General features: G+C 40.9%; 1 protein-coding gene across 2 annotated transcripts; it reads right to left on the minus strand.

Moving 5' to 3' along the window:
- Positions 1 to 6,238: 6,238 nt before the first annotated feature.
- Positions 6,239 to 9,686, minus strand: LOC124661370 (fructose-bisphosphate aldolase 3, chloroplastic-like). 2 transcript variants are annotated; one of them, XM_047199229.1, is made up of 6 exons: positions 9,509 to 9,684; positions 8,094 to 8,363; positions 7,872 to 7,981; positions 7,695 to 7,785; positions 6,850 to 7,119; positions 6,239 to 6,771 (listed from the first exon to the last, which is right to left on the minus strand). In XM_047199229.1, the coding sequence occupies exons 1-6, from the start codon at positions 9,644 to 9,646 to the stop codon at positions 6,493 to 6,495; spliced, it is 1,158 nt and encodes a 385-aa protein (XP_047055185.1). In that variant the 5' UTR covers positions 9,647 to 9,684; the 3' UTR covers positions 6,239 to 6,492. The 2 variants fall into 2 exon arrangements, with proteins under 2 accessions (XP_047055185.1, XP_047055186.1); XM_047199230.1 differs by having other exon boundaries at positions 6,498 to 6,774; positions 6,849 to 7,119; positions 9,509 to 9,686.
- Positions 9,687 to 23,997: the final 14,311 nt, after the last annotated feature.

Below are 23,997 nucleotides of genomic sequence, written 5' to 3' on the forward strand. Positions count from 1 at the left end.
TGACCGATGGGCATGAATATTGGAGTGCCGCGTCCTGGAAATTTCCCATGTATTATGAAACAAGCCCTCCTCATTATCTTGAGGGCGAGTGGGATGATTGGCCAGAGGACAAGAAGCCGAAGATAGATTGGAGTGATGCGCCTGCCGACACACCCTTGTTCTATGCTAAGTGAAGTGTGTATGTTCATACCAGGCTTTTGTGTAAATGTGATGAACTACTTGTCTAAAATGCAAAGTGTGTGTTTTGCACTTGAAAACATCTTCAAGGAATTTGCTTGTGTGTACGTCGAAAATTTCAAGTGTGTGAGTATGTAGCTGAATAAGGGCTACTATGTTATTTTTGTGCGTGTGATCCTTTGTTACAAATGCAAACCCTGTCTCTACACATGAACAAATGTTAAACGTTTTAATACCCGTGTTCATACTGTGTTTTTATGTATGTATCTGAGATGTTTACTGTTCATCATGAAAAATGATCAACAAATATGTACCAACCCTCACATGTACTTTTTTATCAACAATTGAGTTAATGTTTTTACCAACCCATTTATTTTTTCGTTACCTCTTTCTTTTTAGTTTCTTTTTTTATTTTTTGTTGTAGACAAAAGGTGGTTCCTTCTTGTTTTTTAAGGGAGCAAGGGAAAAAATAATTATCTACCCATGCATTCAGTATTCATCAACACATGAGTTCACGTGTTACCGACCCATTTTCGTTATTTTTAGTCTGCATCTATTTTTTTTTCTTATATATGAACCTTTTGGTTTCTTTTTTTGTTTCTCACGTGAATAGGGTGAACCTACTTATCAACCCTCCATGCACTCTTCATCAATAGGTGGCTCAATGTTTTACCAACCTATCTACTCTCTTGTTACCATCTTATTTTCTTTCTTTTTCTATAGACAAATGTGGTACTCTTTGGTATTTTTAAGGTAATCAGGGAACCTACTTATCACCCCTCCCATGCACTCTTCATCAACAGGTGCCTCAATTTTTTTACCAACCCATCTACTATTTTGTTACCTCCTTTTTTTTTCTTTTTCTCTACACAAAGGTGGTCCTTTTAGTTATTTTAAGGGAACAAGGGAACCTACTTATCAACCCTCCCATGCACTCTTCATCAATAGGTGACTCAATGTGTTACCAACCCATCTACTCTATTGTTACCTTCTTCTTTCTTTCTTTTTTATACACAAAGGTGGTCCTTTTTGGTTCTTTACGTGAATAAGGGAACCTACTTTATCAACCCTCCCATGTAATCTTAATCAATTGGTGGCTTAATGTTTTACCAACACATCTACTCTTTTGTTACCTGCTTTTTTTTCTGTACACAAAGGTGGTTCTTTTTGTTTTTTAAGGCAACAAGGGAACCTACTTATCAACCCTCCCATACACTCTTCATCAACAGGTGACTTAATGTTTTATCAACCCATCTATTATCCTCTAACCATCTTCTTTCTTCCTTTTTTCTGTAGACAAATGTGGTCCTTTTTGTTATTTTAGGGAACAAGGTAACCTACTTATCAACCCTCCCATGCACTCTTCATGAATAGGTGGCTCAATGTTTTACCAACCCATCTACTCTTTTGTTACCTCCTTCTTTTTTTCTTTTTTTGTACACAAAAGTGGTCTTTTTTTTTTAAGGAAACAAGGGAACCTATTTACCACCCATCCCATGCACTCTTTATCAATAGGTGACTCAATGTTTTATCAACCCATCTACTCACTTTGTTACCTCCTTGTTTTTATTTCTCTTTTTTTGTACACAAAGTTGGTCCTTTTTGGTTTTTTAAGGGAATAAGGGAACCTACTTATCAAACCTCCCATGCAATCTTCATCAATAGGTGGCTCAATGTTTTATCAACCCATCTACTTTCTTGTTACCATCTTCTTTCTTTATTTTCTGTAGACAAAGGTGGTCCTTTTTGATTTTTAAGGGAATAAGGGAACCTACTTATCATCCCTCCCATGCACTCTTCATCAATATGTGGCTCAATGTGTTATCAACCCATCTACTCTCTTGTTACCATCTTCTTTCTTTCTTTTTCTGTAGACAAAGGTGGTCCTTTTTGATTTTTTAAGGGAACAAGGGAACCTACTTATCAACCCTCCCATGCAATCTTGATCAATAGGTGGCTCAATGTTTTATCAACCCATCTACTCTCTTGTTACCATCTTCTTTCTTTCTTTTTCTGTAGACAAAGGTGGTCCTTTTTGGTTTTTTAAGGGAACAAGGGAACCTAATTATCAACCCTCCCATGCACTCTTGATCAATATCCGGCTCAATGTTTTATCAACCCATCTACTCTCTTGTTACCTCCTTATTTCTTTCTTTTTCTGTAGACAAAGGTGTTCCTTTTTTGTTTTTTAAGGGAACAAGGGAACCTAATTATCAACCCTCCCATGCAATCTTCATCAATATGTGGCTCAATGTTTTATCAACCCATCTACTATCTTGTTACCTCCTTATTTCTTTTCTTTTTTCTGTAGACAAAGGTAAATTTTGGTTTTTTAAGGGAATAAGGGAACCTAATTATCAACCCTCCCTTGCAATCTTGATCAATAGGTGGCTCAATGTTTTATCAACCCATCTACTCTCTTGTTACCATCTTCTTTTCTTTCTTTTTTCTGTAGACAAAGGTGGTCCTTTCTTTGGTTTTTTAAGGGAATAAGGGAACCTACTTATCAACCCTCCCATGCAATCTTCATCAATAGGTGGCTCAATGTTTTATCAACCCATCTACTCTCTTGTTACCATCTTCTTTCTTTCTTTTTCTGTAGACAAAGGTGGTCCTTTTTTTGGTTTTTCAAAGGAATAAGGGAACCTAGTTATCAACTTTCCCACGCACTCTTGATCAATATGTGGCTCAATGTTTTATCAACCCATCTACTCTATTGTTACCATCTTCTTTCTTTCTTTTTCTGTAGACAAAGGTGGTCCTTTTTTTGGTTTCTTAAGGGAACAAGGGAACCTACTTATCAACCCTCCCATGCAATTTTCATCAATAGGTCGCTCAATGTTTTACCAACCCATCTACTCTCTTGTTACCTCCTTCTTTTTTTTCTTTTCCTGTACACAAAGGTGGTCCTTTTGTTTTTTAAGGGAACAAGGGAACCTACTTATCAACGATCCGATGCACTCTTCATCAATAGGTGGCTCAATGTATTTACCAACCCATCTACTCTCTTGTTACCTCCTTCTTTTTTTTCTTTTTCCTGTACACAAAGGTGGTCCTTTTTGTTTTTTAAGGGAACAAGGGAACCTACTTATCAACCCTCCCATGCAATCTTCATCAATAGGTGGCTCAATGTTTTACCAACCCATCCACTCTCTTGTTACCTCCTTCTTTTTTTTCTTTTTTCCTGTACACAAAGGTGGTCCTTTTTGTTTTTAAGGGAACATGGGAACCTACTTATCAACCCTCCCATGCAATCTTCATCAATAGGTGGCTCAATGTTTTACCAATCCTTCCTCTCTCTTGTTCCCTCCTTCTTTTTTTCTTTTTCCTGTACACAAAGGTGGTCCTTTTTGTTTTTTAAGGGAACAAGGGAACCTACTTATCAACCATCCGATGCACTCTTCATCAATAGGTGCCTCAATGTTTTACCAACCCATCTACTCTCTTGTTACCTCCTTATTTTTTTTTCTTTTCTTGTACACAAAGGTGGTCCTTTTTGTTTTTTAATGGAACAAGGGAACCTACTTATCAACCCTCCCATGCAATCTTCATCAATAGGTGGCTCAATGTTTTACCAATCCATCCACTCTCTTGTTACCTCCTTCTTTTTTTTCTTTTCCTGTAGACAAAGGTGGTCCTTTTTGTTTTTTAAGGGAACAAGGGAACCTACTTATCAACCATCCGATGCACTCTTCATCAATAGGTGCCTCAATGTTTTACCAACCCATCTACTCTCTTGTTACCTCCTTATTTTTTTCTTTTCTTGTACACAAAGGTGGTCCTTTTTGTTTTTTAATGGAACAAGGGAACCTACTTATCAACCCTCCGATGCACTCTTCATCAATAGGTGGCTCAATGTTTTACCAACCCATCTACTCGTCTTGTTACCTCCTTCTTTTTTTCTTTTCCTGTAGACAAAGGTGGTCCTTTTTGTTTTTCAAGGGAACAAGGGAACCTACTTATCAACCATCCGATGCACTCTTCATCAATAGGTGGCTCAATGTTTTACCAACCCATCTACTCTCTTGTTACCTCCTTCTTTTTTCTTTTTCTCGTACACAAAGGTGGTCCTTTTCTTGGTTTTTCAAGGGAATAAGGGAACCTAGTTATCAACTCTCCCACGCACTCTTGATCAATATGTGGCTCAATGTTTTATCAACCCATCTACTCTCTTGTTACCATCTTCTTTCTTTCTTTTTCGTAGACAAAGCTGGTCCTTTTTTGGTTTCTCAAGGGAACAAGGGAACCTACTTATCAACCCTCCCATGCAATCTTCATCAATAGGTCGCTCAATGTTTTACCAACCCATCTACTCTCTTGTTACCTCCTTCTTTTTTTCTTTTCCTGTACACAAAGGTGGTCATTTTTGTTTTTTAAGGGAACAAGGGAACCTACTTATCAACCATCCGATGCAATCTTCATCAATAGGTGGCTCAATGTTTTACCAACCCATCCACTCTCTTGTTACCTCCTTCTTTTTTTTTTTCCTGTACACAAAGGTGGTCCTTTTTGTTTTTTAAGGGAACAAGGGAACCTACTTATCAACCCTCCCATGCAATCTTCATCAATAGGTGGCTCAATGTTTTACCAACCCATCCACTCTCTTGTTACCTCCTTCTTTTTTTCCTTTTCCTGTACACAAAGGTGGTCCTTTTTGTTTTTTAAGGGAACCTACTTATCAACCATCCGATGCACTCTTCATCAATAGGTGGCTCAATGTTTTACCAACCCATCTACTTGTCTTGTTACCTCCTTCTTTTTTTCTTTTCCTGTAGACAAAGGTGGTCCTTTTTGTTTTTCAAGGGAACAAGGGAACCTACTTATCAACCATCCGATGCACTCTTCATCAATAGGTGGCTCAATGTTTTACCAACCCATCCACTCTCTTGTTACCTCCTTATTTTTTTTCTTTTCCTGTACACAAAGGTGGTCCTTTTTGTTTTTTAAGGGAACAAGGGAACCTACTTATCAACCCTCCCATGCAATTTTCATCAATAGGTCGCTCAATGTTTTACCAACCCATCTACTCTCTTGTTACCTCCTTCTTTTTTTCCTTTTCCTGTACACAAAGGTGGTCTTTTTTGTTTTTTAAGGGAACAAGGGAACCTACTTATCAACCATCCGATGCACTCTTCATCAATAGGTGGCTCAATGTTTTACCAACCCATCTACTCTCTTGTTACCTCCTTCTTTTTTTCTTTTTCTGTACACAAAGGTGGTCCTTTTTGTTTGTCAACTCTACTTATTAACCCTCCCATGAACTCTTCATCAACACCTTAGTCCATATGTTACCAACACTCCCATTCAGTCTTTATCAACATGTATATGGAAGCTTAACCAACACCTACATTATTATGTTACCAAGAAGGGAATTGCGGAAGAAGGGAATTGTCATGTTGCAAGTCGTAGTTCATTTCATTTGCAAGTGGATTATGCTTGCTCCCCTCCCTTTTTTTAACCCTAAAATTTCACTAGCCCAAAAAGAGAATAAGGGAATAGTTAATATTTTTACTACGTGAACATGTAAAGGGAATTGCCCACGTGCAGCAAGCAAATTAACGTACGACAACCCAACTTGTGTCACGAGCGGAAAGGGAATTGCCACGAAAGAGAATTGCCACGAGCGGAAAGGGAATTGTCACGAGCGGAAGGCAAATCAATTAAGGCACGTAACCTCTGTGGTCCACAATTACCACGAAAGGGAAAACGCGTTTTTATGGTTTTATTCCCAAATTGGGTTGTCCGAAACCGATCGCTTGATTCAATCCTGGCGCGCGAGCGCCAGCTAGGGCCGCCCCCTATCATCGCATTTGCAAAGAAGATGTTGTCATAGTCAAACAGTAGAAGTGATATAGGGACTGTGTCAAGAAGATGTTGTCATCGTCAAACAGCAAGTTGGTAATGTTAACCGTTCAGATGAACAATAAGTAGACAATGTTGGGGTGACCATTTTGCTTCTAGGCAAGTTGTGAACCCAGTGGACCAGCCGTCCAGCCCTACTGGGGACACTGAAGCGTAAAACGCCTACTTATAAGAAGAAAAACATAAGTAAACCAACGCATACGGCCCAAGTCGTTTTTCACGGAATGAATCATGCTATCCTCAGCCCCCAGTGAGCTCATCAACTTTCTCAGAGTATGCATTACAGAGGGTTTGTTCTCACAAATAAAACTTCAGACAATTCTAATGTTTCTGCACTGCTAATAGAACTAACAGCCGTTGGCACCAACATGCTGGTGATTATTCACACCATTGAAACAAAACCATGATGCAAAATGACACGCATCTTCTCGTATATAAATCCTGCCAGTTTCATCAGTAAGTGTACCCCTTCTGGAACATCCCCTTCTTGGCCTCGTCACTCTCGCCCTCGCCGGTGTAGCTACCAAGCTGTGCCAATGAGTTGGCCTTGGCACGGACCAGCAGGGCCTTTTGCGCAGCCTCAATGTTCTCTGGGCGTCCCTGCCATGTCTTCAGCACTGAGTTCTGGAGAGCACGGGCGTAGGAGAAGGATACATGCCATGGGTTTGCAGACTGGTTCATCGCGTTCAGGTTCATGGTTGCCTCCAGTTCGGACTGTCCGCCAGAAAGGAACTGAAGAGAAAAGTCGACAGGGTTATAGCTACGGTTTAATCAGGAGAAGCTAAAATGGTTCAAAACTCGAGACAATACCATAATTCCAGGGACAGCAGGTGGTACTCTCCTCTTCAGCATTGTAAGGGTGTTATGCGCAATGGCTTCAGCAGTAGCCTTCTCCTTGTGTTCAGCTCCAGGTGTAACCATGCTGGGCTTCAGCAGGATACCCTCGAACAGAACATTGTTCTCAGCCAGGTAGAAGAATACCTCGGACCACACTTTCTCTGCCACCTCAAGAGTTCTCTCGATGCCATGGTCACCATCAAGAAGGATCTCTGGCTCCACAATTGGCACTAAACCATTGTCCTGCAGATTATTAAGGTTGAAACATGCTGAGTAAAGATACCAAAATAATCTGAGCACAAAATAGAAGAGAATATAGCGTGCTTAGTTACTTAAATTTTGTGCACCCATAACATGTACTGTTCTGTTCAAAAAAAAAAACATGTACTGTTGCATTTTTTTCTTTTTTTGCTTCGTTTTACCACTTTCTTTGAAATCATAATACATAAAAACATCTGCAGCCATACTTTTTCCACCTTCAAACTAAGCTTAAGCTTCCCCGTAAAAAAAACTAAGCTTAAGCTTATTCAAACAAGCATAAATGAGATAGATCATTTCATGAACAAATTGCCTACACAAACATACCGACAGTTAACTTTTTTCACTTGTTAATTAGTTCAAACTACTTGTCAGATGGAGTTCAGTGGATAAGAAGGACAGGTTATTTCGTCTCAGAGGGTTCCAAGTACGAGATATCAAATACAAGCAAAAAAAAAAAGGATGATGTTGTTCGTCAAGGTTTCATAAGCACAACATTGCACAAAATAAGGGATCACTTTTTCCTTGCAAAAGTTTAGTGGTTGGAAATGTATATTGACCTGTGCAATAGCAGCATAACGAGCAAGTCCCCATGCCGCTTCCTTGACAGCTAATGCAGTGGGGCCACAAGGGATGCTAACAACAGTCCTCCTGGAGAAGATGAACATACCATAGCAAGCTTAGAAAGGGAAAGTCAATAAAGAGTTAGAAAATGCACAATGAGGGTATGAACTGACCACTTTGCGAAACGTGCCCCCTGCTTGTAGTACTCAGCACACCTTGAAGCCAAACCATCAAGACCTTGGCACCAGGATTCATTGTTGGATCCAGGCAACGGAACCAAACCCTTTTTTGGGCGAGACAAAGGAAATCAAGTAATAAAAATTAGAATGCTAGTACTCTCTTGCTGACTACAACAGCACAGTGAATCTAAGGTTGTTAGATCATGGAATGCATACCTTGTCAACCTTGATACCAGGCATGATATTCTGGTCCTTCAAGCAGTCAACAAATGTCTTGCCATCAGTGGTTGACTGGTAAAGTGTTTCCTCAAACATAATAGCGCCAGAAATGTATTCGCCTAGACCAGCAGTGGTCAGTAAAAGCTGCCTGTAGGCCTGGCGGTTAACTTCCGTGTTATCCAAACCAATGGATGCTAATCTCTTTCCGCACGTTGCATTCGACTCATCGATCGCTAGGATCCCACGCCCTGGGGAAGCAACAGTTTTCTGCAGGTGGTGGACCATTAGATTTGCAGTCATAAACCAAACAGAGAACGCATTGCGGCAAAAAAGGAAGGAGCAGTAGTTAGAAAATATTAACTCCGTTCCGAAATATAAGCCTTTAAAAAAAAAGTTAGTTCAAGATCTAAAGGCAGAGGGTTTTAACATACCCAACCTCAAACAATCATACGAACATCACTGTTGGTTTCAGGACTGAGATAGTTCAAAATCTAAAGGCAGGGTTCATAGGTACGAGGACATACTTGCACTAATCGGCAAAAAAATACAAAGTGAAACATTGTAACGGAAACTAAATAAATCCTCAATATACACTTAATGCAAAGGAGGCGATCATTTTCATTAGAACTGAAAAGACAAGGTCAATCCTAACAAAACCAGAATTTGAATACTTCTTGTAGTTTTTCTTCCACATATAGAATTATCAAATAGCAATCGTACACCAGGAAGTCCACCCATCAATCTACTAACTGAATATGTAGCCAAATATAAACACATGAATGGTCAAATTGCCCATGAAACATTTGATGATCTTTGAATTTATCTTCCAAGCAAACACTAGCATCACATGACCTTCTTCCATTGCTACTAGCATAATAGTCTGAAGACTGAACCTTGCTGTATCTCAATGTAAAAAGTCAACCCCTAACAAAGACAGCCAAGATCGTACCAACCCAAACATGTCCTGATCTGGGCTGATGCAAGTACAAGATGCAAACGAGTAAATGGGTCTAACTATCACTGGTTTTTCCCACATCATGCAGCCTGCCGTCTTAAATAACAGAAAAAATCCCTGACGCAGTATACCTACTTTCCTGGAAATCTACCAGTCCAAATTTTGATTGCACGGAAAAAATTCTGTGTTGCGCGGTTGAGCTAGATGAATAATACAAGGTGAAAAAGTTGGCTGAAGACAGAGTCAATTCAATCGCCATATACAAACAAATCCCCATTTCGCCCACCGCACCCAACCCCACACACGAGTCCCCGTCACGGATCGCCGCTACGCTACAAACCAACCAAACGCATCGCCACCCCAGATCGCCGCCACGCACCAGTACACGACGCACGCAAACTTCCAAGGGTCAGATCGTCTAGCGCAGACAACAAGAGGGTTCCGATTCGGCGCTCACCGCGGTGGAGACGAGCTCGTCGGCGTAGGAGCCGGCGGAGGCGCGGACGACCGCGGCGCGGCGGGCGGGCCCGGATCGGCGGCCAAGGCTGGCGGTGGCGGCCGGGGAGCAGCTCAGCTTGGCCGTCAACATCGCCATTGATCCTGACGCTCGTGCGATGCGATCGGGCTGTGTGGGAAGGAGTTTGAGGACGCGACGGCGAGAAATAGGGGAGGTGGGTTGGTGGGCAGGGCGAGGCGACAAAGTAGACCGAACGAGCGAGCGGTTTTACGCGGCGCTCCCTGTAGTTATACTCTATTTACGTGTGAGCCCCTATCTTGTGCTTTGCATTTTCAAATGCTGAGGAGGAGGGTACAGATGTGAATATGTAATAGGCAGAGGGCCGAATGGTGAAGTGCTTTTTTTTTGTTTAATGAGCCGTGGTTGATGTCTCCGCCGCCGGGCGAACGGGCGGATCCGCCGAGGCCAGATTGTTTTTTTTTCCTGATGTGGGGTGCACGTTGGAGATCACGAACGAAAACAGCCCTTGATCGTGGATTAAAGCCCAGGCCCAGGATTCAGCTTGACAAGCAGAATTGGGCTCGGTACACTTATGTCGAGCCTCCTTTCGTTTGAGAAAAGGATTCTTGCTCCAATCAGTAGCCCATATGAGATGAGATGGTACACTGCGAATCAGTTCCACCAACTAGGGATATTTAGCCCATTTCGTGTAGAAAAGAGAGATTGCTGCACAGTGATGTCGTGAAAAAAACAGCAACTGATGATGACATTTTTTTAGAGAAATACACTGATCTATTAAGACGCGTTTGGTACCCTGCAGCAGTTTCCTGCACGATTGGCGCGGCGGAAAGAAAAGCCACGTTGTTTGGTGGTCTACACAGAGTTTTTTCGGCCCCGTGGAGATTTGGGATCTGCCTATTTGGTAGGTCGATTTTCAGTCCTAGTAGCAGCCCAGAACGGCGCCCCTGTTGTTTGGTTGCAACCCAAAATCCGCTTCGGCTTACCAGTGATAAAGTGATAAAGTGTGTTATCGTCGGTGCACCATTATGACGCGCTAGTGATAAACTGTGTTACCGTCGGTGCACGGGCTTGTGCGCCGACGATAAGAAATTAGCACCGGCTTGTTCCCACCGGCGCGCGCGGTTGTGCTGATGATAGCCGAATTTGGTGCGCATGGGGTAACCATTTTCTTAGTAGTGTTGGGGGAGGGGGAGTTTTCTCTTCCCCTCTCCATGCAGCGGCCCTACGGAGGCAGGGAAAAAGGGGGCAGCCCTAGTCGAGCCCTCCCTCTATAAATAGAGGGAGGGCAAGGGCACCTTCCACTCCACCCCTAGAAACCCTCTCCTCCGTCCTCTCCTCCTGAGCAAGCTTAGGTGAAGCCCTGTAGGATTTCTCCTTCACCACCATCACCACACCATCGTGCTACTGGTATTCCCGGAGGATGTACTCCATCCGATACACGCTAGAAAGGAGAGGGGACGTCTTCATCTACACCGTACATGTGCCTGAGTACGGAGAGGTTACCCGTTTGCAGCGCCGGAAGGACTTCACCGCGATATTAAGATCGGCAAGTGAACGATTAAATCAACTAGGAGATCCGATCTCGTTAACGTTTTCGGTCTTCGAGGGTAAGATCTATCTCAATGCTCTCATCTAGTAGATTAGATCTTGACTTTTTGTATATTAGATCTTGGTTTTGTTCGTTCATGCGGTAGACTTTTTTTTGTTTCTCTATACTACAAACCTTTCAGAAAGGAGAATAGAACATATGCCACGATGAAAAGAAAACAGAGAAACACACAAATGGGCATCCGCCACCATTTCATGGCTCTCCTCCTTTGTCTCCACCTCTACTGCAGAAAGGCCACCGCTTCCGGCTCATCAATGCGCATCCTGCTCTCCGATCGTTAGTGAGGTGGGTTCCTTGTCCTGGTCTATCAGATAATATAAATCCATACACACTTCTAGAGAAACATAAGTATTGCGACAAGATATTTAGAAGGCGAAGCGGCGCGATTGAACAATATGTGACATAGAGAGATAGAGATATTTTTGTTTGGCGAGGATAAAGAGTCTAAATTCAAGATCAATGGATGTGATATTGATGTATGTTATGATTACATGGACCATTAAGCTATATAACCAAGGAATATTATAATTATTGCTTAAGGTGACATGCCAAGAAAGTAAAGGGGCTACAAGGATATTAAATATAACATAAAATGTTATACAATTCAGAATAATCAACCTTAGTAGAAGTTCAATCATATTGTCACTATAACTAATGCATCTATGTATCAAAATAAATAATTACAAAATAACTGTATATTTAAGGAAAGAATCAAACCAACTTTATTAATGAGGATATGGATAATTTACCATGAATTCATTTTACTCTTTGATAATTTTAAAGCGTGAAGAATAAAACACAAACCAAATCCAAAAATAACAAACACATATGATTGACAAGAACATTTTTTTAATAAATTCGATATAAATGTATTTATCTATAAAGTAATATTTCACTAAAGGAATAACATAATAGTTGAAAGTGCGATTGCGAGTTTTGTTAGTTAAGTACTGGAAATTTTGAATCTTAAAGCGATGGCATCAATTAGGTTATGTCACATTTGGAGCACACATACCAGGAATAGTAATTGTTATTAACTAGTTGACGCCCCGCACGATTGCTACGGAAATTTGTAGATAAAATTTCTCCTAATAATAGTAAAAACAAAATTGATCAAAGATTCTAAAGCAGCCATAAATACTTCTTGAGAGGACTGAAGATTATTGAGTCAATGATTCCAAACTCTAGGCAATTACATCTTATGAAGTGTATTCTAAATAAACATGATTTATAAAAAAACATTAAAAACATGAATTCATCATGTAGTAAAGCTAATATTAATATCCACAACTGTATTGAAAAGAGCCTAGACCATAAAGTGGTGTTAGCAATAAGAAAACCACAAATAGGTTACACCTTTTGCAAGGTGAAATGGTAAAGAAAAAAAAATGAAGCTTTGTTTTTTGTTTAACAGGGCCCATCTACTTTTTACTCATTTCTGCCACAAATATATGATCCATTATATTGTTTGCAAGTAAATATAGGACCCACGACATCTTTTTACATCAGATTAGATGTGGCACTGCAAATATATGCTAAAAGATGAGCTTCAAAACGGCTACCCAGGATCTCAGGTTTGGATCTCTGAAGATTTCTTCAACCGTGTCTGATACATCGGTAGCATCAATACTATCAAGATTAGTTTTATTTTTCTTAGGTTTTCTCATTATGTCGAGGTAATTATGCTATGTAGACATAACCCAGCAAAGAAATTAGATGAGATGGGTTGTTAAGGAGCATCATAACAGATAGGGAAGAGAGCGATGTGAATCATATTACACAACAATACAACTTATTCTGATGGCAATAGAATTAGCTTGAGCAGTCCTTCATTCTGCCGTACCATTGGAGTACCTGACGGGCAGAAATACGTTGGACGGTTGGAGGATACCAGTGCTCTGAAGATGTCACCATCCTCTTGACCGCTGAATATGCAGGCATCAACAACATGCAATCGAGATGTGGAAAGTGGTGGTGGAATCAGCGTCGCCCGGTCGCGCCTGGGAGCTAGATACCTCTCCGCTCGCATCCATTGAGAAAATGAAAGTGAAGCGATCTGACTTTAAATGGAGAGGAGAAATCATGGCTTTAAATGGGAATGGGAAGGGCAGATGATGCATGTCGACGACTTGGATTTTATTGTGGTAAAGGGAAGATGAACAATACAATCTCGGTGAAGACTTACAGCATGGCATAAAATTCTGATCAGAGTTATTATTCACGAACTGAAAAGATGACATAGAGTGTTAAATGAGAAATATGGATAAACTATTTTGTGTTACCATCTGGTATAAGAATCAATGACTGGAACTGATTCAAAATCCAATCTAAGGACCAAGGCTAATCAGGTGACGTGGACCTCTTGCATGTGCAGCTTGCAAACATTAAATGACTATAGTAGGGATCAACTTTATAGATATTATAGATGAGTTTAAACAAACTATTTATTCCATATGTTATATTATACACTTGTATGATTGCACGCTTTTTTTCTAGGTGCGCATGACATAACACTTTTTCTACGTATAATTTTTCTAATGTCAAATATGTTGGTTTCATCAGATATTTGAATTATGTCTAGAGTGAGTTGATTTTGTGCCCCAAGTGTAGGTCTAATGTACCGCTGATGGTTTCCTTAATGTACCGCTGATGGTCAGTTGAGCCTTTTCTTTCTCTCATTCTGTTCCATCTTCATTTATCTGTCACATCAGGTTTTCACTTTCTCCCTTCCTTTTCTATGCAGGACCCGCATTCGACTTGCTTTTTGCCCCCTCTTGGTCGTTGTGGGCTCGGCTGCCCCATATCTAGAGCAGAGAGCCGCCGGTCTGGATTGCCATGCCCTTTCTGGTCGCCGGCGAAAATCCAGTTTTTTTCTTTCTCTGCGCTTCACCGCCGGCGCGGCTGCTCGATGGGGCAGCTACTCCACCAGTCCACCTCCCATCATCTCCGCCGTGCTGCCGTGCAGGAATATCAAGTCCCTCCCCTCTCCTTGCCTTGTTGATGTCGTCCTGGTCCAAGTGAATGCAATGGCTACCGAAACATGTCTAGGCCGGACGGTTCCCCACAGCTTGGAATGGGCGAATTCACAAAATGAGTTCTTCCCCGTTCACGAGCACGTCACCTCGCTGATTAGGTAGAGATCGTGCAGGCTGCCTCCCGTGTTTTCCCCTCTCTCCGGTCAAATCTTCGCTCTCGCCAAGGGCGAAAAATCAAGCTTTTTGCACCGGCGCGGCTCTCAGCCTGCCTTCACCCGCTGCCATGGCTCGTCCGCCTCCCTGTAGCCGCCGGTGCGGCTGCTCCGTCGTAGCCGCATGCGGCGTTGATAAATTTACCTCTATCACCCGGCGCAGCTGCTCTGCCTGGCTTGAGCGGGGGAAATGCGGCGACGCGTGCTGGCAGAGATCTTGGAGTAGAACGCGGCGACCGAGTAGCTGCGGCGCATCCCATGACCACGTACTAGGAAATCCTACCTGACGTCATCCACATCGCAAACAGGACACGTCGCCCATCCTCTCCGGCGAGCCCACCGGCGAGTTCCTCACAAGGTTTGAAAGCTCCATGTTTGTCACTACTGCTCCATGAAAAGTTTCTCACTGTTAATTCACGTATGCGCTGCTCTGGCACGTCAGGAGGGGAGAGGAAGCTGATGCCGGCGGTCGCAGCTGTACGGTCTGCTGATGCCGGTGACGAGCCACGCGGTTTCGGACCTTGACAGGGGCAAGACCATGAACCTCTACTACGTCAAGGGCTCAAGGCGGAGTCGAAAATGCCGGGCAGCCTGGGCGGCCCGTGTTCACCAGCTATTGCCAGGCAAGAGTCGGCACTTCCTGGGAGCACACGGTGCACACAACCCCGACGAGGCCATCCTGTGCGTGGACGCGTACCAGAACATGTACGTGCAGCTCCACTGCGGTCCGGTTCACCGCGCGTACCTGCTCCGCGTCGGCGCCGTCTTCCCCTCAGGGTTCCTCAAGAAGCCGTTGGGGACGTATCGCGGGATGCATCAGACAACGATTCAGGAACACCGACGAAATCCATGAATTTATCGCATTGTAAAATTGTTTTTGTTACACTTCCTTAACCACATGAATGATCTAGAAGTAAAAATGTATTCAGGATTTTTGTATCCACGATTTAATATTTCTTTTAGATAATGGGTATATGTTTTAATACCAAAATGATACCAAATACATCCAAGGCTCTTTGCAATAACATAGAGGCGCCTGTGGTGACTTCGTCAATCTCAAGACCCGCCGGATCAATTCTTCAACGCAGTCTCTTGGAGGTGCTCGTAGGGGTAGGGTGTGCGTGTGTGCGTTCATAGGGGTGAGTGTGTGCGCGTATGTATGAGCGTCTTTGATTGTACTGTGTTTCGCAAAAAAAAAAAAAAGTCTAGACAAAAAAAAAACGCACACACCCAAAAAAAAAAAAAGAAAACAACCCCTGAAACAACCAGATACTTGCATTAAGAGCATCTCCAACAGGCGCGCTAAATCTTGGCTCTGTAAAAGCGCTTTGCAGCGCGCTCCATCCATGTTTTGCGCGTGAGGACATATTCACCTCCAGCAGAAGCTCTAAATCTTGGAGCTGTAAAAATCTGTAGTTATTTCTGCGCGAGACTTATACAGCGCGCTCTTTTCGGCGCGGTAGATATAGTGCACGACATAGCGCTTTTGCCCAAGCTGTATTTTACAGCGCAGGTTGCAGCACCGGTTGGAGCATTATTTTGCGTCCGTGCGCTAAACCAATCACTTTTTTGGATACAGCGCGGGATAGAGCGCCTGTTGGAGATGCTCTAACAGTTTGATATATATCGATTGGTACAACCGATTTGCCTCTTCCTGTGTATGAAAAAAAATCATGGTGGTTCTAAAAATATTAATTTGGGATTATAAATGTTGACACTTTTTTCTATATAGTTGATCAAATTTTGAGTAGTTTGACTTTATCTAAATATTATAAGCATCCTATTTTGAGATATTGGGAATATCTAATTTGTCTAGGGACAACTTAAGTGAAATAATCAGGTGCTTCACTGCCCGCCAAATTCTTTTTCCATTTCTGATTGCTTAAGGTTGATTACATGAACTCTCTGGCACATACTTATGCAACTGACCATTTTATGTGTTCCCTCCGCCCCAAAATATAAGGTATAATTGTTTCGCACAACTTTGATCACTAACGTATACTAAAATGTTTCAATTGAGAATATATAAATTATTATATCGTTACATTCGTCTTGCAAATCTCTTTCATTTCATCTATATTTATATAAATTTTATGGATATATTATAAGTGCAAAGCATAGTTAAAGTTGTAAGTCGTTGACCAGATAAATTTAACGACCTTATATTTTGGAACAGAAGGGAGCAAATACATTTTGAGCACTTTGGCTCGGTATATTATGAAAATGAAAATTCATGCTTGGTATATATGAGCCTCGCCGTCTGTTTGATCAACACCATGCCTCGTACGCTTGTGATCGGATGATTCAAAGATGACGTTCAGGTGGGTCGCGTGGTAGTTGTAACCTTTCTGATTTGAAAAAAATGAAACCGTGTCTAGAAGTAACTAGAACACTAGTGATATAGTAGAAGCGCGACTTGGCGTGACAATTCCAGAAATTCGTCCCTACCAGAGCTCGAACTCTGGTGGGTGCGCCACTGCGAACTCAACCACTAGGCTATGCCCACGTCGTTAAAATGAAACAGTGTCTAGAAGAAACTAAAACACTAGTGATATAGTAGAAGCGGAACTAGGCGTGATAATTTCCTCAAATTCGTCCCTGATAGGGCTCGAACTTTAGTTGTTGGGGTGCGCCACTGCAACCCCAACCACTAGGCTATGTCCAGAACCTATGCAATTTGGCATCTCTTCTCCCCCGCCTTTGCCCTTGAACCGAAAAGGTAGTTCTCTGTGGAGATATATCAAAGAATTAATACTTCTAGAAAATTTCAAATATCACGAAGAGATATTTAACTAGGAAAAGCGTTGGGTACTTTAGTTAGACGAGGGCATAGACTCATGTTATTAAGATTAATGGATGTGATTTTTTACATGTGTTATAAATTCATCTAGTTACTCCTTATTATCTCTCAGCTTGCCATGCCAGGAAAGCAAAGGCTCAACAATGATATCAAATATACCACATAATGAAAGCAAAAAAAATCACATAATGTTACACAACATTGAACAACTACCTTTATTAGAATTTATATCCATTTTGTTCCTCTACCGTATGACATTTTGTGATTCTCTCAACAAAAAATGGCAATATAAGAGTAATGCATATCACTTAAATGAATCAACAAAAAATGGCAATATAAGAGTAATGCATATCACTTAAATGAATCAACAAAATATGTCAATATAAGAGTAATGCATATCAGTTAAATGAATATACTTCTTTGATTAACGAGGATATATATGAACCTTGCGGTCTAATTTTGTTTTATTACTCTTTGACAATTTAAGACACATGGTGAACTGAGGAAAATCAAAACATATCTTACACCATGGTTGACAATAATAATCGAGTTTATACTAATAGAAATAAATGTATTATTATAAAAAGTAAAATTTTACCAAATGGATAAGATAATGGTAAAAATGTGCAACCAACACGTATTGTGTGGTAGTGTTGTTTACTCAGACTATATATCAAATGTACTGACCTAATCTGATGAGATCAATAGTAGTGATCGATCTCACGGTTTAATCAGTAACAATTACTGAACAACACGACCATAGTTGCTGAGGTTACACTAGTGGATAATGAAGTGAGAATGTAAGGGGTTGTATGTGTCACCGATTATAACAAATACAAAAACTCAGTGGCTTTTAGTTGTTAAGTATGGTACACTGGCAGGGCCGCTCATTATTTTCACACGAGAGAATTCCAAGTATATATTTTCTAATGTAAAGCATTTGTTTTTTTTTTTTGTTTAGTTTTTGATGTTTACACTAGTGCTTGGAGAGTTGGGTGGAGTGATATCACTGATGACAATTAATTAAAAAACAATAATTATTCCTATTAATCAGTGATGATTCATTATTTTTCGTGGACATGTGATTTTGTTTGCTTCGAGAATGCTTCATAGCTTGAATGATTACTAGTACCATCTTTCATGAAAATTAGTATATATTGATCTACTCCTTCAGTTCACAGTTTTTTGAAAGGGATAGAGTAAAAGTCCATATAGTGATTTTTTGAAAATAATTAAAATCTAAATCTAGGTCCCGGAGGACTTACCTCACTGGCTGAAGTGAACTGGGCTCACTTCTTCGCGTCTTGGGTTTAGTTAAAGTCAAACTTTATAAAATCAATTGCATTAGAATCACCATAAAAGTGTATTTTCGTATTATATGTCTTTGACATAATGACTACTAACATTTTTATATAATTTGGTAAAATTTTATAAATTTAAATTTTAACTAAACCTGAAACGCGAACTAAGTAATAAAAAAAGGGGGACTGCATCCCAACTGAAATGCATACACATGCAATAAATTGGGTGGCGTCCTCCGTACACATAATAACTGCAGGAAAAGTTTACCAAGATTGCCCATAACCGTGGACCTGGATCGGCCTATGTGTGCTACACTGCTACCGAGGTCCCTGCGGTGAAGCTAGCGATTCGTTTCGACGTGGACGAGACGTATAGAATGACACCGTAGCGTCCGACCGGAAGACGCAACATGAAAGCGTGGACACGACATGGTCCGTTGTGAGCCTGTCGTTCTGACAAGATGTGTACATCCTTGTCCGTGCATACCACGGCAGCGTACATCGCCGCCGGCTGGCCGGCCGGCCGACAAGGTACAGTACGGGAGACGCGATCTTGGCTGAGTGTTAAAAACACTCGGCGAAGGGCAAAAACATTGGCGAAACCGAAACGGTACAGAATCTTCGCTGAGTGCATTTTTACGGCTGATGGCGCGGACACTTCGCCGAGTGTTTTCTACCGACACACGGCAAACTAAGCACACATAGTGTTTCCGGTAGTGATGCTAGATCCATGTTAGGATGGCAATAGGTAAGGTATGAATAGGTGATGCTTGATTCATTTTAATGTTTGTCATATACTCATATTAGTTAATGGGTATAAATTTTACATGTATCCATGGAAGTAAAACTTATCCATACTCGTTGAATATCCAACAGATAGATCAAATAGTATATAATTTATTCACAATACATTTATCGATAGCATAGCTTGTAAAAAGAAATCAATTATCTCAACTCAGTATTACATAATTGAGTATATGACAACAATCAAAATTTAGAACCACAATCTCATACTCTGCCTAGTTAACAAGAGTAGACATGTCACATGAAATGGGAATATATTTACGGGTACAATGTTATACTCGTACTTTATTAATGCTTAGTGGGTAGGACATAGATACTACCCATGACTACAAAGGTATGCTCATATCTTCCCATATGGGTAAGGTAACCGCGGTGTTAGGGCTGATTGGTGGAGGTTGCTCAGTTTAGTCCCACCCCATCAAGGGAAAGAGGTGACGATCAGATTACAAGGAAGAGTTTTCACCTCCCTTATGATTTCCCAAAAGTTGGAGTCACATGTGTCTCAGTTCATACGGTCATTTTCGCAAAAAAAATTCTGAACCAACATCGGAAGGGGAAAGACCCCTACCTCATACCATTTTATAGAAAAAGAAGTCAGCGAGCTAAGGTAGCTCAAAGTCTTACAACCATGCAAAGAAAAAAGAGGAACCGACTGGTGGTTCCTAAGGAGAAAGAGTCTAGGATGAAAACTATAAAGACCAGTTCAAAATCCAATTTTGGATCTCGGTTTTTTCTTCTTTCCTAGCTCTGAGGGCCCAAAGCTTGCAGAAATCTAGCCCCTGCCTTGCTACCAGGTAGGCTGGTAGCTCTATATCATCAAAAACCTTTTTATTTCTTGATAATCAAATACTCCATGTTGCATTATGAAAGATGATAATAGCTATCGTGAGGCTGTAATTTCCCCCTCACTTTCTCCCTTCACTGCACTTGCGAGGTGATCCCCTAACCCCGGATCCTCCCCCTCTTCTTCGTCAGCCTCGCTGGCCTAAGGTGATGGGGCTGGCAACCTATAGATACTAGTAGTAGTTTAGGGTTTGGCACCATGCCATCACTGCTGAGGGTCTTGGAGACCATCCCGGGCTGTGGCCTGGTCTTCTAGCAGTAAAAATGGTTATTTAGCCCATAAAAGTTGAGAAATATTGGCCAACATGAGACATACTGCTTATTCGGCTTAGGCTAACACTTTAAGCTGAGCAATTAGCCCCTCCTAGTTTAGCTGGCACCCTCCACCACTGCATGCCATGTTTTGGCTTTATGTCAGAGTATGCCACGGTCATCTTCTAGCGGTCAGCCCCGGCCCTATGTATTTTGGTGCCCTTGGGCGACGTAAAAAAAGGGCCCTTTCAAAACGATATGTAGTATAACTAGATATATATAAACTCTCAGTTTGTTCGCATATTACAGTAGAAATAATTATAAAATGGTAGCAAAATATAAAATGTATTTTGCACTAGTTTCATTACCTCAAATAAAGACCAAATTACCATGAGTAAACCAACCATTTTCGGTCAACAAACTCATTGTTAGCTAACTTTCTGGAGTAATAAGCATAAGAAAAATGTCTACCATCGGCATCCTTACGGAATTGTAGATTCGGTTCTCTGAGAGACCCCTTTTCAATCAATATATCCCGTTTGGAGTTGTCAAAATTATCCATGTTCTTGGATCATACATAGATAAAAGAGAATCATCTTGATCATCACCATTAGGATTAGATGAAGGCTGCAAATTTTCTTCCTCCATATTATCCTCATTAACATTATCATCATGATCTGCAATTACATTCAAAAAAATATAGTTACTTACTTACTTACATTTGAAAAACGTGATGCTAGTTAGTTACTTACTATTATTTGAGGACTGTTCATTGACCTCAATATCTCCATCTGTATTATCCTCATCAGCTTGTTCCGGATCAGATATTGGCCTCTGATTATTGTTGTTGACATCAACATTACTTTTAACTGGAAAATACTTATTCAAGTCGCCTCTTTGCGATTCCCTAATCTTTTCATCTTGCTTTCTCTTCCTTTTTTTCGCAGCACCAGACAATTATTTTGGCGGCATTGTAACACCTTTTTTTCGAAACGAGGATTTGCCCCGGCTTCTGCATCATGATGATGCACACGGCCCTTTATTAAAAAGTGGTTTCACAAAGTATGGTTTACAACTCACGCATCACCGAGGATTGATACAAAAATCAACCATCGAAAACAACACATACTATGACTATATCTCAACATAGCCTACTAGTATGTCGCCAACCAGCCTGGCACAAGATATCCTGAGCGACCATCAGGAGCCGTGTGCATCCAGAAGCCATGACATCCCGCTGCCCCTCCGGAGAGAGTAGGGCCCAAAGCTGGACCCAATGGGAGACCATATTGATAACCCGCAAGAAATGAAAAGAGGCTTTTTTGTTAAAAATTATATCATTTCTGACCCTCCAAATAGACCAACATAAAGCAGAAACCCCAATCCGGATAAAAGCCTTAGATTGTCTATCTACTCCATTTAACCAATTACCAAACATATTAGTAATATTGGTGGGAGGTGGAAGATCATAAGTGAAATTAACCGTGCGCCATAAGAGCTTAGCTAGTGGGCAGTCAATGAAAAGGTGTTGAATGGTCTCCTGTTCCCCACAGAAAACACATTTTGTACATCCATTCCAATGCCGTTTAGCTAGGGTATGTTTGGTTAACAGAACTTTATTACTCAAAAACCACATGAAAATCTTAATTTTAAGTGGAACTTTAACCTTCCATAGATATTTTCTTAGAAATGGGGTATGATCACACATAATATCTTCATACATCGACTTCACTGTAAAAGAACCATTAGTTGTTAACCTCCACACAAAACGATCATCCTCTTCATTCAAATTAACCATCATTAGTTTCCTACATAACTGTAACCATAAAGTCCATTTGTTGCCACTCAACACCCTCCGGAATGTAATATTCAAAGGTGTTTGTGCTAACACCTGAGCGACAGTGACGTTCTTATGGTGTACAATGTTATATAAGGACGTATACTGCTGAGCCAAAGAATTATTTCCTAACCAGATATCTTCCCAAAAGCGGATGTTCCTACCATTACCCACTTTGAAAAGTCCCCTAGAAAAAAACTCCTGTTTGACCTCCATCAATCCTTTCCAAAAAGGGGAATCAGTAGGTCTGGGCTTGCACCTCCGATAATGTCTTCGATCTTAGGTATTTATTACGTAGCAATTCTTGCCACACCCCGTCTTCATTCGGAATTTTAAAGAGCCACTTACTCAATAAGCATCTGTTTTTGATTTCGAGAACCTCAATACCTAAGCCCCCTTGATCTTTGGGTCGACAAACAATGTTCCATTTTGTAAGGCGGTACTTTCTTTTATTTTCGTCGGACTGCCAAAAGAATCTAGATCTATAGAAATCCAGTCGTTTCCTTACCCCAACAGGTATATGCAGGAAAGACAACATAAACATCGGTAAGCTAGTTAATACTGAATTGATAAGGACTAACCTATCACCATAGGATAGCAACTTTCCTTTCCAGCATCCTAATTTACTTTCAAACCGTGTTTCTACCGGATACCAATCCGAATTCCTGAGTTTTTTGTAATGAATTGGAATACCTAAGTATCTAAAGGGGAGTTGTCCAGCATCACATCCAAAGATCTGCTTATATTGGTCCTCCTCCTCCTTTGCCTTTCCAAAACAAAAAATCTCACTTTTGTGGAAGTTAATCTTAAGCCCCGATAACTCTTCAAAAAGGCATAAAATTAGTTTCATATTAACTGCTTTGTCGAGGTCATGTTCCAAAAAAAGGATAGTATCATCCGCATATTGTAGTATAGAGAGTCCTCCCTCAACTAAATGTGGAATTAGACCTCCAACTTGACCATCCATTTTTGCTCGTTCAATTAAGATGGCAAGCATATCCACTACAATATTAAAAAGCATTGGAAATAGCGGATCCCCTTGCCTAAGTCCTTTTTTTGTCTGGAAATAATGACCAATATCATCATTTACCTTCACCCCAACGCTACCCCCTTGAACAAACTGTTGCACTAATCTCCCCCATTCAGGAGCAAAGCCCTTCATGCGCAAAGTTTGTTGTAAAAAAGGCCATTTCACCTTATCATAAGCTTTCTCAAAGTCGATTTTAAAAAGTACCCCGTCCATTTTCTTAGTATGTAATTCATGAATTGTTTCATGTAAAATAACTACCCCTTCCAGGATATTTCTACCTGGCATAAAGGCTGATTGAGTTGGCTTTATAACCCTTGGGGCAATCCCCGATATGCGATTAGTACCAACTTTAGTAAAAATCTTAAAACACACATTTAGCAAACAAATCGGTCTATATTGTTGAATTTGGACCGCGTCCCCTTTCTTCGGTAATAAAGTGATGACGCCAAAATTTAGTTTATAAAGAGGCAAATCCCCTTTGGTAAACTGAGAGAACAAAGCCATGAGATCACATTTTATTACTTCCCAAAATTTTTGATAAAACTCAGCTGGGAAACCATCTGGTCCAGGAGCTTTATTCAGTTCCATCTGAGAAATCGCCTCAAAAACCTCCTCTTCCGTAAAAGGGGCTGTCAAGATCTCATTCTCAACTGATGAAATTTGTGTAATATCATGGATCTCCTCTTCTGCTAAAGAAATATTGGTTGGTGCCGGTGCCCCAAACAATTTCTTATAAAACTCAGTAATATAGACCTTCAAATTATCTTCCCCGACAATAGTTCCCTCTTGTTGCTCTAATTGGAAA

The sequence above is a fragment of the Lolium rigidum genome, chromosome 6 (assembly GCF_022539505.1).
Source record: "Lolium rigidum isolate FL_2022 chromosome 6, APGP_CSIRO_Lrig_0.1, whole genome shotgun sequence".
NCBI classification, from domain to species: Eukaryota; Viridiplantae; Streptophyta; class Magnoliopsida; order Poales; family Poaceae; genus Lolium; species Lolium rigidum.

What these genes read in the sequence shown, in the direction of transcription:
- LOC124661370 (XM_047199229.1), bottom strand. Translation starts at nt 9,646, where the DNA reads ATGGCGATGTTGACGGCCAAGCTGAGCTGCTCCCCGGCCGCCACCGCC. An exon ending in GGGGCACGTTTCGCAAAGTG is followed by an intron (nt 7,786 to 7,871) that starts GTCAGTTCATAC and finishes CATCTTCTCCAG; the next exon opens with GAGGACTGTTGTTAGCATCC. An exon ending in GTTATGCTGCTATTGCACAG is followed by an intron (nt 7,120 to 7,694) that starts GTCAATATACAT and finishes AATAATCTGCAG; the next exon opens with GACAATGGTTTAGTGCCAAT.